Source organism: Gorilla gorilla, chromosome 5 (assembly GCF_029281585.2).
Source record: "Gorilla gorilla gorilla isolate KB3781 chromosome 5, NHGRI_mGorGor1-v2.1_pri, whole genome shotgun sequence".
Lineage (NCBI taxonomy): Eukaryota > Metazoa > Chordata > Mammalia > Primates > Hominidae > Gorilla > Gorilla gorilla.
The window spans coordinates 161095193-161110289 of NC_073229.2; the positions used below are offsets into that span (position 1 = coordinate 161095193).

General features: G+C 35.4%; 1 protein-coding gene across 2 annotated transcripts in view; it reads left to right on the forward strand.

The window, feature by feature from the left end:
* PEX7 (peroxisomal biogenesis factor 7) overlaps positions 1-14345 on the forward strand; it is a 93853-nt gene extending 79508 nt beyond the window's left edge. For both annotated transcript variants that reach the window (XM_019028688.3, XM_055391198.2), the window contains exon 10: positions 13872-14345. In XM_019028688.3, coding sequence (XP_018884233.1) covers positions 13872-13940 — 69 coding nt within the window. In that variant the 3' untranslated portion in view covers positions 13941-14345. The remainder of the gene's footprint in view (positions 1-13871) is intronic.
* The last annotated feature ends 752 nt before the right edge of the window (positions 14346-15097 follow it).

Sequence of the window (15097 nt, forward strand, 5' to 3'; positions counted from 1 at the left end):
GGACCTTGCTGATGTTACTTTAAGGCTCTGTGTTTTTATATATTCTCAGTCTTAAAAGAGATTTATCTGAGTTCTTCTGTGTATAATTCTTTTTCTTTTTAGCTTCTCCTTTCTTAGAGATCTGAGAAATGAGGTCAAGGGCATTCATATATTACACCACCTTTCTTCTTAAGAGAATGTAAGATCTTGTCTTTAAAAGTTTAAAACTTGACAAATAAATGTCTGGGGTCATTCTTTAAGGATAATTGCTGAGAAATGCTCTATGCCCTCTCTTGTTAACCAGGCTGAAGGCATCGTTTTCTTTGAAAATTTTTTTTTTCTGATCATGATTTGTACAGTTCTGACATTTTATCTTTTCTTTCTTATCCTTATTATTTCTAAATTAGATACTCTGTTTCTTTTTGTAGATTTGTGATTCTAGACCTATAATACACCTATTTATATAACTGGAATTTCTATATTAGTTTATCTTTAGAATTCCTGACTTTGTGTTCTGCAGTATCAATTCTGCTCTTCCAAATGCTCAGTGATGTTTAGTTTAGTATTTATAAGCTGGATACAAGTTTACATATCTTTATACATTCTTTTGGGGGCATAGTTATTTATTATTTTAATCTCTTTTAAAGTAAACGCTACCACTTTCAGATGTCACCGCTGTATGTTTAATAAGCTTTAATGTTTTCCTCATGACAAAATTTTGGAGATTACATTTAGAAGAAAGAAAAAAGATTACCTATAGTTTCCCCACTTGAGAAAGAATCTCTTATACCATATTATTATGTTTCTTTTAAAAATCTCTGTTTTACCATATTATTATGTTTCTTACATTTAATTGAAATGTAAATTTATATTTTAAAATGCACATATTTTTAAGTGTACAGCTCAATTAGTTATCCAGAAGTGACTACCCCTGTATAACCACTATCCACGTTGAGATACAGAACATCGCTTGCATTCCAGAAGCCTCTTCCCAAATCTGAACCCCTCCTTCCCAATGGTAGCTACCCTTCCCGTCTCTGTCTGTGTGTGTATTTTTCAAAGTTTGGGTAAACAATCTTTTCTTTCTCTTTTTTTTTTTTTCATAGAGACAGGATCTTGCTATGTTGCCCAGGTTGGTCTAGAACTCCTGAACTCAAGCAGTCCTCCTGCCTCGGCCTCCCAAAGTGCTGGCATTATAGGCATGAGCTACCATGCCCCACCTAAGATAATCTTTAGTGAATGAATATCTGAATCTGTCCATGCTAGGAACATGTAGCTCCTATATAATGAGTTTTCTTTAAAATATTAATAGAGTAGAAGTAGTTTTGTATATTTTTGTTTTGTTTCAGTAAAAGATGATTAGATTTGGTTCTGATTTAAACTAGTTCTTTAGATGTATTTTTATTTTTAATTATTATTATTTGAGACAGGGTCACTGTGTCACACAGGCTGGAATGCAGTGGTACGTCATGGCTCATTGTAGCTTCAACTTCCTGGGTGCAAACGATCCTCCCATCTCAAGCCTCCACCCCCACCCTACCCTACTGAGTAGCTGGGACTACAGGTGTGCACTTTTTTTTTTTTTTAAATTTTTTGTAGAGATGCGGTTTCACTGTGTTGCCCAGGCGGGTCTAGATCTCCTGGGCTCAAGTGATCCTCCCACCTCAGCCTCCCAAAGTACCGGGATTACAGGTGTGAGCCACTGTGCCTGGTTAGATATCATTTAAAAATTCAGCTCTTGTTTTGGTTCAAACCTCTATTCCCATAATCTTTGATACCAGGTTTAATGGTTGACAGTAGATAAAAGTATTTAAGAATTCTTTAATGAGTTTAGAAAATTGGATTTTAGAAGATGGCAATTATTGGTAGTTAGGATATTTGTGTCCTGTTCACCTTTTATGTCAGGTGATATTTTCTGCATCTGTCACAGACTAGCTTTAGAGTTAAAAAGAACAAGTGCCAGAAGCAGTTGGTGTCCTCAGGCATTAGTCTCTGCTGTTTCCTCATTGATGCTTTCATAATTGTGTAATTTTTTAGCTTACAATGATATAACAAGTCCTTGTTGTTTTCGCCAAGCCATAAAACATTTCCCAGTTCCAGCTCTGTAGGATATCAGTGTGCTCCTTAGATGGATGGTATTAGGCTGTGTCTGCTGCCCTCTGCACTACATAGACACCCTGATATAGTTTGGCTGTGTCCCCACCCAAATCTCACCTTGAATTGTAACTCCCACAATTCCCATGTGTCATGGGAGGAACCCGGTGGGAGGTGATTGAATTATGGGGGCAGGTCTTTCCTGCACTGTTCTCATGATAGTGAATGAGTCTCATGAGATCTGATGGTTCTATAAGGGGGAGTTTCCCTGCACAAGCTCTTTTTTTTTTTTTACTGCTGCCATCCATGTAAGATGTGACATGCTCCTCCTTGTCTTCTGCCATGATTGTGAGGCCTCCCCAGCCATGTGGAACTGTAAGTCCATTAAACCTCTTTTTCTTCCCATTCTCAGATATGTCTTTATCAGCAGCGTGAAAATGGACTAATACATACCCCTTGCAATTATAGCATCCCTTCACTGTTGACATCTGCCTCTGATCTTTCATTCCTGAATCACTCACTTTCCTATTCAATTTCCTTTCTCTTGACTATGAAGCATTGCTTCTGAAAACCCACCAAACATACTGACTAGGCACACTTCAGATTAGTTTTTAAAAAACTTCATTTGGGCTCTTGGTCCTACTCAACTTACCTTTGAAGTCTTTCTGATTTTACCTTTGAAGTCTTTTTTATTTTTTTAGCCCATTCTCCACTGTATCTTTCCTCAACCTTTTTCAGTGTCAGTATCTGGATGTTTGACCTTATGTTCTACTTACTGTTAAAAGAGAGTTCCCAGGAATGAGCATCTTTTTCCATCTCTGTCACCCCAAAATGTTTGCATTTTATCTCTATTTTTTTCCCATTCTTCCAGTGGGTTTCTGATTTTCTTGCTGGTTTCCTCATCCACATCTTTGCTTCTTCACTTATCCACTGTTTTTAGATCTTCAATCGGTTCTTCTGTTTTCAAAGCTCTATGGGGCTTACCCCACTGTCCTGTCACACTATCAGTAAGTTCTATTTCTCTTCTATTATTAAATATCTAGAATTAGTAAATTGACCTCTTGCTTTTAGTTTCTCAGAATCTACACTCTCTTTTAAACTTGTCTTCCTTTCATCATTCAATTGAAGTTAAGCCCAAAAAGATCACCAGTAAACTCCTGAAACCCGAATTAGCCTTTTTTCAGACTTTTTTATTTAGCCATATAATTTTGATATTTGAAAAAAATCTTCCTGTCCTATTTTTTCAATGCTACCATGCTGACTTCTTCTTCCTTACCTCTTTGCTAAATATCTTCATCACCATCCCCCCAAAAGCAGATGTTCTCCAATGTTCAATCTTAGCCCTCTTACTTTGGTGCAACTTCCCCTTAAAGCTGTTGTATAATTCTATGCTAGTGATACTTGCCCTATGTATCCAGCAGACTTTACTGTGAGATCTGAGTAGATGTCATGCTTTTCCTTCCTAACCTGGTCAGTTGATTGCATTTCGGGGCCATACTAGAGATCTGGGAAGTAATCCTAGTTTTCCTGTCTCTTCGCACTTCCTAAATTCAACTTGGTATTGAGTTTATGAGTTATTTCTCACCAATATCTCTGAAATCCAGACAATGCCTTTCTACCTCCACTGCCTTAGATAAGCACTTATTTATACCTTTACCGTGGATTACTGCAACAATCTCAAACCTGGTCTCTAAGCTCTTTCCATCATCCCATTGATTCTCCATGTTGCCTCCAGGGAGAGATTTCCATAATGCAAATCTGGTTTTGTTAGTGCTTGACCTGAAATACGTTAAAGGTAGGAGCAAGGTGAGAACTGCCACCATCACCACTGTAAATGAACATGGTTCTAAAAATTGTGTGGCCAGTTAGAAATAGGAGAAAACAAAATAGAATATAAAATTTTAAAGGTAGAACATTTTATTGTCATTTGTAATTCATATGATTGTCAAATTGAATAAGTATAAAATATATCAACTTTAAACCTATTAAAAATAATAAGAGTCCAATGAGAAAGTCAGTTAAAATAAATGTATAACATTGAATAACCTATAGATATAACAATTATCAGTTAGAAAATAAAATGGGAAAAATTACTTTTACAAGGCAACAACTGTGTATGTGTGTGTGTGCATGTGTGTGTGTGTGTATGGGTGTAGTATTCCCAAAGAAAAAAATTAAAAATATACAGGACTCTAGATTAAGAAGATTATGTTACTTTGCTAAGAGACCTTTGAAAAAAGACTGGAATAAATGGACAGACATATCATGTGCCTGCAACAGAATACATTTTTCCTATTGCTGTCCCTTTTTTAAGGCATTTGTCATCCAATGCAGATGCTACTATATTTGCCTCCTAACCTATCTTTCTCTTTTTGGAATTCCTGGACAATCACTCCTGTGATGCTTTTAAACCACTCTGACCATTAACCTCTTGCTATACTATTAAATACTAGTTTTAATTTGCAAATCAATCCAGTTAAATTGTCGTTTTTATCATTGTCATCTTTGCTCAGAAACCTTCAAGAGGAAGCCCATTCATTCCCTTCAGTGTAGAGTCTGAACTTTTAATCTTGCTTTCAGGATTCAATATAATCCGTTTTCCTTTTTAATTTTAGTTCTCACCATCCTATGTAATCCTCTATTGCAGAACAATTACATTTTGTTATTTGTCATATCCATGTTTTTACCTGTTTCTCTTGCTCTCCTCCGCCTCTGCCTATGGAAATTATTTCTGCCTTTTTGACTCCAGAATTAAGTTCTTCTCTTCCTTCTCTCCTCCTCTTCTTTCCTTCTCTGCTTCAGTAAATATTTTGTGTCAACTAAATATCTTGAGTGCCTGGAAATACACAGTGGATTAATGTCAACCACCTGATACATATGTGCTAAATAGCTATTCAATGAATTAATGAAAAGGATTTTTTTAGTTTATTGGTCAGCTCTTTCCTTGCTTTTGCATAAATTCCATAATGATTATCATAATAAACCATATTCTCTCCTGTAGTCACTTTCTATTGTAAGCTGGCTGAGTAAGTAAAGCATGTTTCTTCCTTGAGTCCCAAATTTAATATACTGCAGTATAATGTCTTGGCTGCTTTTTCAAAATGTAGAGTTAACTGTGATTTTTTTTTTCATTCTGTCTGTATCTTTCTGCCTGTTTCTATTATTCATTTTTGCTAAAGAGGCCATGTGTCATAAAGATAATTACAGTAGATTGAACAAGTTTCCCAAGGGCAAAAGCAATTGTCCATGAAATAGAGAAAAAAAGGGTATAATGATAAATAGTAAATGGAAAACTTCTTAATAAAGTAAAGCTCCTAATGAGTCAGTTGGAATTCCTGATTATTAACAATCACATTAAATCATTTGAGATAAGTTACCTTATCAGTTGCATGTGTAAATATTTTAATAAAGTGGAGGGAATTGATGCAATTAAGGGATATAAATTCACTTTCTAAATTTTACACGTATTTAAAGTGTTGTATTTCCATTTTAATGTTTCCTTCTCTAAAATCCACATTTATGGGACCATTATTATTGAAGATGTTCTATAATACATATGATTTGATCCACTATTGGTAAATTTTTATTATAGTCTCCTTAGTGAATGCATGTTTCTCTACTATCTTTGGATTTATGTAGCATTTAGTCCAGTATTTTGCATATAGGAAATGCTGAAATACTGGTTTAATAGAATTGCTCTCTGGCATTACATGTATGAAGATGTCTTAATGTATATGCCATACATACCTCTGTTTAGAAATTAATAGGCTTTATTGACATAAATTTCTGTTCAGTTTTTCAAGCTTTATTATATGTTTTGAAGAAACTGACACATTAGTTCAAAGCAAGTAATTTGTATTTCTGATTAGTGTGCTTATTCTTATAACAGAAATACCTATTTTGCTGTATTAAAGTGAAAATGAAATAATTAAAAATAGAACTTATATAGCATCTTACCCTATTAGTTTAGTTTTTTTTACTACCCTAGTAGATGGCATCTTTTAAAATAATAAGATTGATTCTCTCTTCAAATTTTACATTAAGAAATATAACATTTTGACAAACCATTTTTTTTTCTGTAATGTCAGTAATTTTAATTCTGACTTTGATGAAAAGATTAGCATGTTGGTCTTAGCTTAAAGGAAATTCAGAAGGGCGTAGGGATGAAATGTACCACAGCAGGGGCTTGTGAGTAAAGGAATACATTTTCCACTTGTATATCCTTGGGCGGAAGCAGTAGAGCCTGGAGGCCCCTGCCCTTGAGTGTCCACATGCACACTCATACTGTAAGGGAAGAGAGTCAAACAAGAGATGCCCCAGCCTTCAAAAAACCCTAGTTGGGATTCAGAAAAAAACTGCCTCTCGAAAGATTGAGTTTTGTCAGAGGAGTTATAATGCAATTATAACTTTTAAATTGCCTTAAAACTAAAACTTTCAGTTCTTCACTTACTCTGATGTATCCCACTGCCTAGAACATTTTCCTTTTTTCCATTGTGCCCCTGACTGAAAAACAGCAACAAATGCTGTCTAGCGGGTTCCTCCTTTAAGCCTCAGCTTAGATACTACTTCCACCTGAAAGCAGGCACTTCCCTCACGTTCGATTATAATGGCCCCTTGCCTACTTTTATGGGACCCCATAATTCCTCTATCATTTTACATATTACTCTACAGTATAGGTGTCTCTTTGCTTACCTGTCTCTCCATTACAATCAAGATCTGTGGAGCCAGAGACCAGGACCCTTGTGTTTATTGTCGTAACCTGTACATACTTCTGACACAGAGGAGGGTCTTAATAAGTCTTTGCTGAATAAATGGATGAATAGGTGTATACATAAATTATCTTTTAGATAGCTTTGTAATGCTGAGGAATATTTGACAAACAGTTCTTAGGACACAAAGGCAAGCTCCCTGTGAAACTTCTCTAAATATTCCTGAAATTAAAAACAAACAAACAAAATATATATCCTTCAAATCCCATAAAACTTGTTGCTTTTACCCACATCTCTGACCTCACACCTAATTGGATGCTTTTTATTATGTGAGGGGCTCTGTCTACTCAACAAAATCTTGCAGAAAACTATGGCTCATACATGGATTCATTTAGTCAACAAGCATCTATCAAAGATTTACTGTATGTAGAACACAAGGAATATAGATTTACAGATTTAATCAAGATACAATCCCTGACTCTAAAAAAAAAATTATCTTGAGGTTTAGTTTTTATAAACATGCATGAATGTTACTAGAAAACAGATACTATATTACCCAGCATGCTTTCGCTTCCTCGTTCATTGTTATAAAGCATAGAGCCTAAGTTATTTTGCCAGTATTACGATGTGCTCAGCTCTGATGCCTGAAATCTTTTGCTCCATTTATTCCCTTTAAAACAGATTTTGTTATTTGGAGTTGGCTTTTCTTTTTTTTTTTATTAATCTTTATTTGGCTTTGTGGTTTAATCTGTAAACCACATCAGCCCATTTAGAACTCAGCAGGATACAAATCTCAAGGAAAGTAAATAAAAATATTGTTATTAACCATAGCTTAAATGATTAATAAAATTTTCTCATGCCTTTCAGTAGAAATTCTGGATACTGGCTTATGTATGTAGAAAAGCTACATAAACTTTTGATTTAGGAATGCTTCAGGGAGGACTTGGGTTTTTGTTTAAAGATAGTTCAATCATGTTTCCTCTTAGTCCTCCTACTAATTCTGTCTCCTCCTATCTCATATTAACCTATCAGATTTGAAACTTAAATTTTAAATAAAAATGTAAAAATATGGCACAAGGTGTTTTCCGTTGTATTAGTGGCATATTCTTATTCTTTCTCCTCTGGAAAGGAAGAGAATTCTTCCTTAAGAATATTTCAATCCTGCCAAGTTTTGAATTTCTTTTAATCAGCAACAAAAAATTCCTGCACAAGTACCCCATCTTAGTTCACATGACAGAAACCCAGTTAAAAAAATGATGCATGTTATACTGTTTCTCAGAGGTCCTCAGTCCTAGCTGAGTGTTGGAAAGGGTGGCAGACGATTACAATGCCCAGCTGAAGAATACTCTGGATTCATGTGTGGGTTCAGGGGTTGAGACTCTGAAAAAAATTATGGATTCTCTCTCCCTTCCCACCAGAATGTAAATATACACAAAATGTTGTATGTATGGACTTTCTGAAACCTATCTGTGGACCTTGGCTTCAAGACCCCAGCCTGTGTCAGCCCAAAGTGGAGCCAGTGATACTGATCCCAGGACCCCACTTTGAAGCCTCAGGCTAGGGAGATGGGGACCAGTCTGTGTGACCTCCAGGTGATTCTCATGGACACTAAAGCTTGAGAACCACCATCTTCTAGAAGTGCCTCCAGTAAACTATAGTTTAATGTATGCCTTTGGCCTACTGGAGGGTTGAGATGTTGGGTTTTTTACAGCCATGTGAAGAAAGATGTATTTTTTATAAAGCCACTCTTTTGGCACTGAATAATTTTTGTAATGGCATATTATATATTTCTTTTATAGTCAAGTACTAGGAAAAACTTTTATATCCTCTGATGAGCTGGTAAATTGATCATATCTGTATATCTGATATTATTGTTTGCCTTTAATTTCATGCCCAATTTTAGCAACTATTCTCAGCCTCTTTTTTAAATATAGTTGTCTACCCTTTTTCCCCATTTCATAATGTTTGTTCTGTTAATGAAGTGGTTTTTCTGTTACTCACTATGTATGTCCTATAAGAAAGCAAGAGTTATGTTTCATTGAAATAATGGTTACCGCCTTGAGACAGTAAACTAAATCCCTGTGTGTGGCCATGTTAAAGGATAATTTTCAAAATGGTGACATGACTGTCATAGTATGAACATGTGTCAAAGATTTTATTTAACTAATTTATGTAACTCATGTAAGATTTGACAGCTAGCTTAAAGAGCAGACACAGGCAATCATTGAGTGCTTAAATGAATTTACTAATAGGTGTAAAACTGGACACTGTCCACAGGGCAATAAGACTTAAGGTTTGGAGTCATCTCTTGCGGGGGGTAAGGGGGGACATCAGTTGCATCTCTACAGGACAGAATTCCCTCGCAACTTTCATGAATGGGAATCATTTGCCTTGCTATTGATTTTCTATAATTTACAGAGTTGTAAAGTAATCTAGTCAGAAAGTGAAACACATAGAGCTCTGGAGAAACAGGTAACCCATATGGTCCCTAAGACAATGCCAGCTTTCCACTGAAAGAACACTTAGTCATCTTTGTTTCTGGTTTCAGTCGTTCACAACTTTTCTGATAGCAAGATAATGGGCAAATAAGTGGGGTTCTCATATAAGGGACTGAAACTGAGAAAGAGAATCTTGGGTAGGTGGAAAAGGAGATTCCTATCATCATCTTTCTCATTCTCTATCCTGAGTCTGGCCTTGAAGGAGTCTTCATGGCCAGGTGTGCATTCCTGGGGATGGGAGGGGAAGCTTTTGTCATGAGGAAGCAGGCTGGGAGCCAGGAAAGATGCGTCTTTGTTTGACAAGCTAAAGAACAAGTGTATCTCATCCTATAAAGCAGATGATTTATTTTCATGCCATTTTCTTTACTTATTTTTTCTGTTTGTTAACACTTTTTTTTTTTTAGCAGAGTCTTTTTTTAATATGTGTCTTTTTGTTAGCCCTTATTTTTAGTATAGTCTTTTTTAAATGTCTCTTAGGCTGACCACAGATAGGTACCATGGGGCATCAAGAAAGAACCCCATGTTTACTTTCAGTTCTAGAATTAGAGGGGAAGCAGTGCTACCAGAAGCCATTGCAGTGGCGGTGATAATTAATAAGAGGTCCCCTGGGGACCACATGGCACAATAGTTTTTCCTTACCAGGAAGTTCCTACATAGCAACCTTGGAGAATCTAGAGCCTCTTTGTTAGTTAGTAAAGTGCTTTTTTCTTACCTTATTATTATTTTCTTTATTGTTAGCTTGCTTAAATTTGTAGAACCAGATAGGGTTTAATTAACAAATAGAGGAATACTATTTTCATCAATTTGAATTAATCTATTCATAATTCTATATCATTGCAGTTTTAGATCTATCTTAATCCAATTAAGTATAGATTTGTGAACATTTGCTGAATCAGTGGCCTTGACATTTGGTAGTTATTATAAGTCCTGAATAGATAAGAAGCTGGATTGAAAAGTGCTGAATAAGGTTTCAGAAACATAATTTATAGATACCTTGCACTAGAAACCTAAGTCTTATTTCTCTGATTCTCTTCTCTCCAGTAGCGAATGCTTAACATGTGGGAAGGCCCAGCACTTGAAAAAAATAGGCATAGATGAGACAGGGGTAATTTAACATAATGATCTTTGTGTCCTATGGTATAAAAACTGAAAACTGCAAGATTAGGCAAATAATGGTTTTCAGTTTGCCTTTTCTATGAGGCACTGTTTTAGTGGATACATTCAACAGGTTTAGGTTCTGGCTGTAGCTCTGCTACTCTAGTGTGAACATGAGGACAGAGTTAACCTCTGAAATTGTAATCTATAAAATTAATTTGTTGAGCCAGTATTCATTGAGTTATGTTCTAATAAGACATGGTCCATGCCCTCAAAGAGCTGAAGACAACTCTTTGTCTTCAGTTGGGAAAATAAGTACAATCAAGTATTATGGGTACAATGAATGACTTCATAGAGGAGATGATACCTAAACTGATTTTTTAAAAAAGAGACATCTCTGGCAGAGCAAAGCAAAGGGGACAGAGGAGCAGACAGAAAGGGAGGGAGAAGAGGAGTTATTAAAGGGAAGCGATCAGTAAAGGAACAAGAGCGAAGAGGCATAAGCAGCATGCTTGGATTTGAGGTGTGAGCCCGGTGCAATGAGAAATGAAGTGGGAACAACCAGATCTTGAAGAGTGTGGTTTTTAAATTTAAAAGTTTGACTAAAAAGTCTATAATGCTTTCTGTAGCTTGGATTCTGATCACAGAATATTGGTAGTGAATGATAAGGAGCTAATATTACTCCAATTTGAATGGTTCTTGTATTCAAAATTAGTGATAGCCAAGAAATTACATTAGTCAAAACGAGGGTTCTGTTGTGTAATTTTCAGCCTTTGTAATAACCATGAAAGGCTGGGAAATGGAGTGCAAATACTTTTGGTCAAAAGCACTCTCTTGCTACTTCATCTTTCATTTTACTGCCTACCTTGTTTCTTTTCTTCTTTTTTTTAAATTGTGGAAAATTTTGAAAACATACAAAGTAACAGAATCAGATAATGAACTTCATTACTTAGCTTGAACAACTATCAACATTCTTATTTTATTTATTCCTGTACTCTCACACATTGTTTAGTTATCGCTAACATTATTTTTACTATTTTTAGGTATAATTAACATATATTGAAATTTACAAATCTTAGATATACATTTTTGACAAATAGATACGTCTGTGAAATTCACATCATCCCAGTTATTGGAAACTGGGAAAGCCTCCAGTTTCCTTTTTACCCCTTTCCAGTCTCCCCTATCCCCACCCTTCCCTCCAGGTGAGAAGAGTAACACTGTTCTGACTTTTTGTTTGTTTGTTTACCTTAGATGAGTTTTGCCTGTCTTAGAATTCTATAAGGAACTCTTCTGTATGTCCTCACTTGTTTCTGGCCTCTTACCTGTGAGCTTCACCCGTGGTACTGAGCCTGTTAGCAATTCCTCCCTTTGTTTTGCTGAGCACATGCTGTTGTATGAATTTACTACAATTTGTTATCGATTCTTTTGTTAGTGGGTATTTTGGTTGTTTTCCTTTTTTTTTTAGACAGAGTCTCACTCTGTTGCCTAGGCTGGAGTGCAGTGGCATGATCTCGGCTCACTGCAACCTCTGCCTCCCAGGTTGAAGTGATTCTCTCACCTCAGCCTCCCTAGTAGCTGGGATTACAGGTGCACACCACCACACCTGGCTCATTTTATGTATTTTAGATAGAGGTGGGGTTTCACCATGCTGCCCAGGCTGTTCTCGAACTCCTGACCTGAGGTGATCCATCTGCCTCAGCCTCCCAAAATGCTGGGATTACAGGTATGAACCACTTTGCCCAGCCTTGTTTTCGATTTTTTGCTATCGTGAATGAACTTGCTATGAACATTTGTGTCTACATTGTTTTGCAAACATATGTTTTCATTTTTCTTGGACAAATATCTGGGAGTGGAATTACTGGGTCAAAAGATAGGTATGTGTTTAACTTGGTAAGAAACGGCCAAATTGTTTTCCAAAATGGTGGTACCATATACCTTCCCTACCAGCAATGTATGTGATCACAGCTGTTCCACATCCCTGCTGACATTTGGTGTTGTCAATCTTTAATTTTAGCCATAATGTGAGTATATGGTGGTATCTCATTGTCATTTTTATTTGCATTTCCCTAATCCCTAATGATGTTGAGCACTTTTTTATGTGCTTACTTTTGCCCATCATTTTTCATTAGATTGCGTTTTATTATTGAGTTGTATTGGTTCTTTATGTATTCTTGACACAAGTTGTCAGGTGTATATTTTATGAATATTTTATATAACTGTGTCTTGCCTGTTCATTTTCTTAACAGTGTCTTTTGATGAGCAAAAGTTTTATTTTTGATTGAGTGTAACTTACCAGATTTTTGATTATTACTTTTTGTATCCCTAAGAAATCTTTACTTATCTCTGTATTGAGAATATATTTTCCTTTTTTTTTTCTAAAAGTGTTATACAGTTTGCTTTTATATTTAGGTCTGTGGTCCATCTCAAATTCATTTTTATGTGCAAAGTTGGGGTCAGGATTCACTTTTTTCCCTATGGATATTCAGTTGTTCTGCCACCATTTATTGAAAAGACTATTTTTTCCTTTTGCTCTTTAATTGTTTTGGTACCTTTGTTGAAAGCCATTTGTCCAAGTGTGGGGCCTATTTCTGAACTCTGTTCTCTTCCTTTGATCTACTTGTCTTTATCCTAATCCTGCACGGTCTTGATTACAGTAGTTTCGTGCTGAGTCTGGAAGTCAGCTAGTGTTAAGTAGTGCAGCTTTGTTTCATTTCAAGATTCTTTTGGCTAAGTCCTGGCATTTCCACATAAATTTTAAAAATTGCCTCATCCATTTCTATTAAAAAACGAGTATATAGAAACACAGTGGTTTTCATATATTAATTTTATACCCGGAGACATTGCTATATTCACTAAGTTTTTAATGCATAGTTCCTGAACACCCTGGACTTTCTTCTCTTCATGTTTTCCTATGGCTCTGTAGATGTGAATGTCCTTGTCTTTTATGTCTGCCTCCTACAGAGGTCCAGTGGGAATGCCATGGCATTGTGAAGTTGTCTGACACTATCCCAGCTGGAATCATATAGTCCCCCTAAGAGTCTCTGTTAGTGCACCTTCCACACTCAGTCTTGAATGAGCCATTTTTTGAAGGCAAGAGCTTTACTTTATCTTCCTCTCCAGTCCCACAGTATTGAGCACAGCATCTTGTTCACAGTCTGGAACGTATCTTTTCGACATTTATCTCAGATAGTAGGGAATTATGTAGCTGTTGGGTGAAGTGAAGGTGGGGGACATTCTTATAGGAAACCTCAATCAATTGAAATATACCAATTGGAATATACTCAATCAATGGGAATCAGTTGGAATACCCTGAGGTATATCCTAAAAAGGGAATATGGACCTTTTATCAAAAACTTAGCCCTATGTTTTCCCTATTCAAAAATATGTTTACTAGTGGATGATTTACGACACTCTAAATGATGGGTTTTTGCTGTCAATTTTGAATTTTTGTATGTCTAAATACGTTTCTTCTTACTTCATTTTTGTTTTCTAGGTGGCTGACTGTTCTTGGGATGAAACAATAAAGATCTATGACCCTGCTTGTCTTACTATTCCTGCTTGAGATACACTACTTTGGTCAGAAACAGAGGATGTTAGCTGAAGAACTGCCTAACAGCAAATAAATTAACTATGGAAAACATAGACATTATGCTTTTATATGCTATTCAGATTTCAAATCTTTCCAATTTACCCTGGAATCAGTTTTGAGGGAGCTGATAAAGACTTTAGCTGACTCTTTAAGCCTGATACATAAGCCATATTTAAAATTCTAAGAAATAATTAACGTTATGATATATCTTGTAATATCTATTAAAATGTAGTCTCTGGGTCATAAAATGGATTAAAATATGGGAGATCAGTAGGTTATACTTATATAGATAGTGATATATTTCATTTTTAATTTGTCATTTTTGATGTAAAATGTAATCACTGCTGTGATAAATAAACTGTATCTATTGATCATTTATCATTTTATAACTTCCCCAAAAAGACTGCTCTTTCTAATACATTGTATATCTGAATATAGTACTATATATAATATAGATATATCTGTGGTTCAGTAACAGGACACTAGAATATATTTAATTTATTCTTTTATTTAGTAGCTGTTTATTGAGCATCTACTCAGTGCTTGACACATAGACTAAATGAGATTCTGTCAAGGACTGGTGCCATGTTTTTAAGAACATGGAATGCTGTGAGCTAAGAGCTTACTGTTTTTTTTTTTTTTTAGAATTTATTCACACATTTTTAGATATTGTACCCATGACTCTATAATTTTGTCTTCCCACTTCTCTAATATCAAAATTTTTTTAAACTGTCAATTAAACAAAAAGTTTTAGGTTCTACTAAGGCTTCTAGCTATTGCCCTTGAAACCAGGCCTAAGTACAGCTATACATGCTCCTTGCCACCTCCCTAAGTTTTCTTGAAAAAGCTCTAGGTGCAGATGAACTGAAAAAAACAAAAAAAGTCGGTTAAAGAGGAAAAATCAGCAAAACAAACTACTTTGCATAACACTTATATTTTCTACATAATATTAAGATATGCTATAAATAGCAAAGATTTTAATTCTTAAGTTCTTTTTAAAGAACAAAATATGCTCATAATAGAGCAAAAATAAACTAAAATATATGTATATTGTCTTCTTTATAGCTTTCCTTGTTTACTTGTTGCAGAAAAAATTTAAGACAGCTTAAGATATAAAAACAAAACAGCAT